This window comes from Sinocyclocheilus rhinocerous, unplaced genomic scaffold (assembly GCF_001515625.1).
Source record: "Sinocyclocheilus rhinocerous isolate Xijiao unplaced genomic scaffold, SAMN03320098_v1.1 scaffold539, whole genome shotgun sequence".
Classification (NCBI taxonomy): domain Eukaryota; kingdom Metazoa; phylum Chordata; class Actinopteri; order Cypriniformes; family Cyprinidae; genus Sinocyclocheilus; species Sinocyclocheilus rhinocerous.
In genome coordinates, this window is record NW_015653003.1 from 1,223,181 (window position 1) to 1,225,889 (window position 2,709).

Here is a 2,709-nt window from a genome sequence, read left to right on the forward strand (position 1 = left end):
TATTCATCAAAGAATCCTGAAAAAATGTATCACAGGTTCCAAAAAAATATTAAGCAGCACAACAGTTTCCAGCACTGATAATAAATCAGCATATTAGAATGATTTCTGAAGATCATGTGACACTGAAGACTGGAGTAATGATGCTGAAAATTCAGCTTTGCATCACAGGAATAAATTAAATTTTAATGTGTATTAAAATAGAAAAACGTTATTTTACATCATAATACTATTTCACAATATTACATTTTTTCCTGTATTTTTGATCCAATAAATGCAGCCTTAATGAGCATAAGAAACTCCTGTAAAAAACATTAAAAATCGTTCTGATCCCAAACTTTTGACCGGTAGTGTATATACACGCATTTATTATTACATATGTCAAATTATTACATGCATAGCTTTCTGAACAGACACTTTCAGACGAGGTTCAAGTGTAATACATTATCTGACACAGCTTATATATTCAAAGAACCATACATTTGAAGATACTTTGAAAAACATCGTTATATTTGTCTCTTTGTATTATTTGCAAACCTTGTCTTTGTTTCGTAGGATTGGTAAGGTTGGCACTCAGAAGCGAGTTGTGGGTGTTCTGCTGGGTTCGTGGCATAAGAAAGTGCTTGATGTGTCCAACAGCTTTGCTGGTATGTTTGCACGCCTTGGTGCAAAATGCTCTTCTTTCCTGTTGAAATATAGTTTAAGTAATATTTTAATTGTGTGGCAGTGCCTTTTGATGAGGATGACAAAGATGATTCGGTTTGGTTCCTGGACCACGACTACCTGGAGAATATGTACGGCATGTTCAAGAAAGTCAATGGTAAGATTGCTTTACTATGCACAAGTAAAGAATCAATGTCATACATATGCTTTATTGAATCTGTCATGAGCTTATGTCCAAGCTCTGACAAGAGTCATGGTTTTATTTATTTCAATTCTAGCAAGGGAGCGAATAGTTGGGTGGTATCACACGGGCCCAAAGCTGCACAAAAATGATATTGCCATAAATGAACTCATGAAACAGTACTCCTCTAATTCGGTATGTAATACTGTTTGTTTTACTAATTTTTTTCAGTTTATTTTACACAATATGTACCAGGGTGCAAGCAAGTCATGTTTTATCCTAAATCCCATGTACTTCCCAAAGGTTTTAGTCATTATTGATGTGAAACCCAAGGACCTGGGGTTGCCAACTGAAGCTTACATCTCAGTGGAGGAAGTGCATGATGTGAGTTCTTTCTGAAGTAGTATATTAATATATTTGATTCCTCAAATGCTAATTGTTGACATTTATTGTTCGCTGAAGGATGGAACTCCCACATCTAAGACGTTTGAACACGTGACCAGCGAGATTGGAGCAGAAGAGGCAGAGGAAGTTGGCGTGGAGCATTTGTTGCGGTAAGATGGGGATGAAAACATGTACATTACTGATTATTTGATTCATTTTAGATGTATTACAATTAGGGCTGTCAAAATAACCAGTTAACCCTCAAAGACCGAGACAGCCGCCCGCGGCTAAAAATAACCATTGTTCTTAAATGTTTAATAACTTTTGAACCGCTAATCCAATCTGAATGCTTTCAAAAGTGTTGTAAAGAGATATCTCATTCGTCTTATTTGGATATTCAGAGGCTCTGTAGTGTACGTGATTACGTCATCACATTTTGACAACATTGATTCGTCAGAAGAAACCAATGCATTTCGTTCCTCTGAGCCAAACAGGAACGATTGTTGACGCTTAGTCCCACCCCCGTGCCCAGATTGGTTCAAACTGTCCCATATTCAACCAATAAACATAGGTTTTGGTCTTTTGTACCGCCATTTAGGATTTTTCATTGCAGATTTGAACAAACGCAAAGTGAAAGTAAAGTCTGTCGTGCGTGCATGAAAACAAACACAAAATAACACATTTGCATGAGAGTACTCTCTGGAAAAGCCCAGAAAAACACACGACGGAGTACTTTGACATAAAACAAACCAAAACAAAGCGGTACATATCGGATAAAGCACTGGAATTTATGTCTTCCCGTCGCTACTGCAGGTCCCGGTAAAATCGATTCCGACGCAGAGTACAGCCAGCGGATCGATCATTTATATTCTGTATATTATGTAAATAATTCTTATATAGTTCATAAAGATTATTTTCACAATTTTTTCTGTTGCACTCTGTATATTTCTCACTCATTTTGTGTGTAGTTTGTGAATCATTTGCACTGTTTGCATTTTTTGACAATTTGTGCAATTGTTTTCATTAATAGCTGCACGGTTTGTGTTTGTTGTTGTTCATACTCGGATCGAAAATATATTTCTCTGAAAAAGTCACTTTTTTACTGTGTTTTGTTATTATATAACACTGATTCCATTTTCTTTACTCCCTAAACGTTTTTTGGACACATCTATATTGTTGGTCAACTAATAGACCTGTTTTTCACTGAAAAGCGCCTATAACAATATTGTAATAAATGGCTATAACTTGCTTGGGGAATGTTATATGTAGACACAATTTTATTTGGAAGTGTAAAACACCCAGATACAACTTTCTAAAGAAAAAAATCCAAACTTCAGGAGTTTCTGTTTGAGTACACAGTAAAAAACACCCAATTGTTGTTTGCGTTTTTCTTAAAATTCTGGAAATTCATTCATTCTTAGAGAAAACAAAAGGAAAACTGGGACTTTAAATTAGCTAGACTGAAACTTCAAGTTCTCCTGTTT

At 35.6% G+C, this 2,709-nt stretch overlaps 1 protein-coding gene across 1 annotated transcript in view; it reads left to right on the forward strand.

Moving 5' to 3' along the window:
• psmd7 (proteasome 26S subunit, non-ATPase 7) overlaps nucleotides 1-2,709 on the forward strand; it is an 8,408-nt gene that overhangs the window by 1,175 nt on the left and 4,524 nt on the right. The window contains exons 2-6 of the mRNA XM_016521625.1: nucleotides 553-644; nucleotides 725-817; nucleotides 939-1,036; nucleotides 1,145-1,225; nucleotides 1,304-1,395. Of these exons, the coding sequence (XP_016377111.1) occupies nucleotides 553-644; nucleotides 725-817; nucleotides 939-1,036; nucleotides 1,145-1,225; nucleotides 1,304-1,395 (456 nt within the window). The remainder of the gene's footprint in view (nucleotides 1-552; nucleotides 645-724; nucleotides 818-938; nucleotides 1,037-1,144; nucleotides 1,226-1,303; nucleotides 1,396-2,709) is intronic.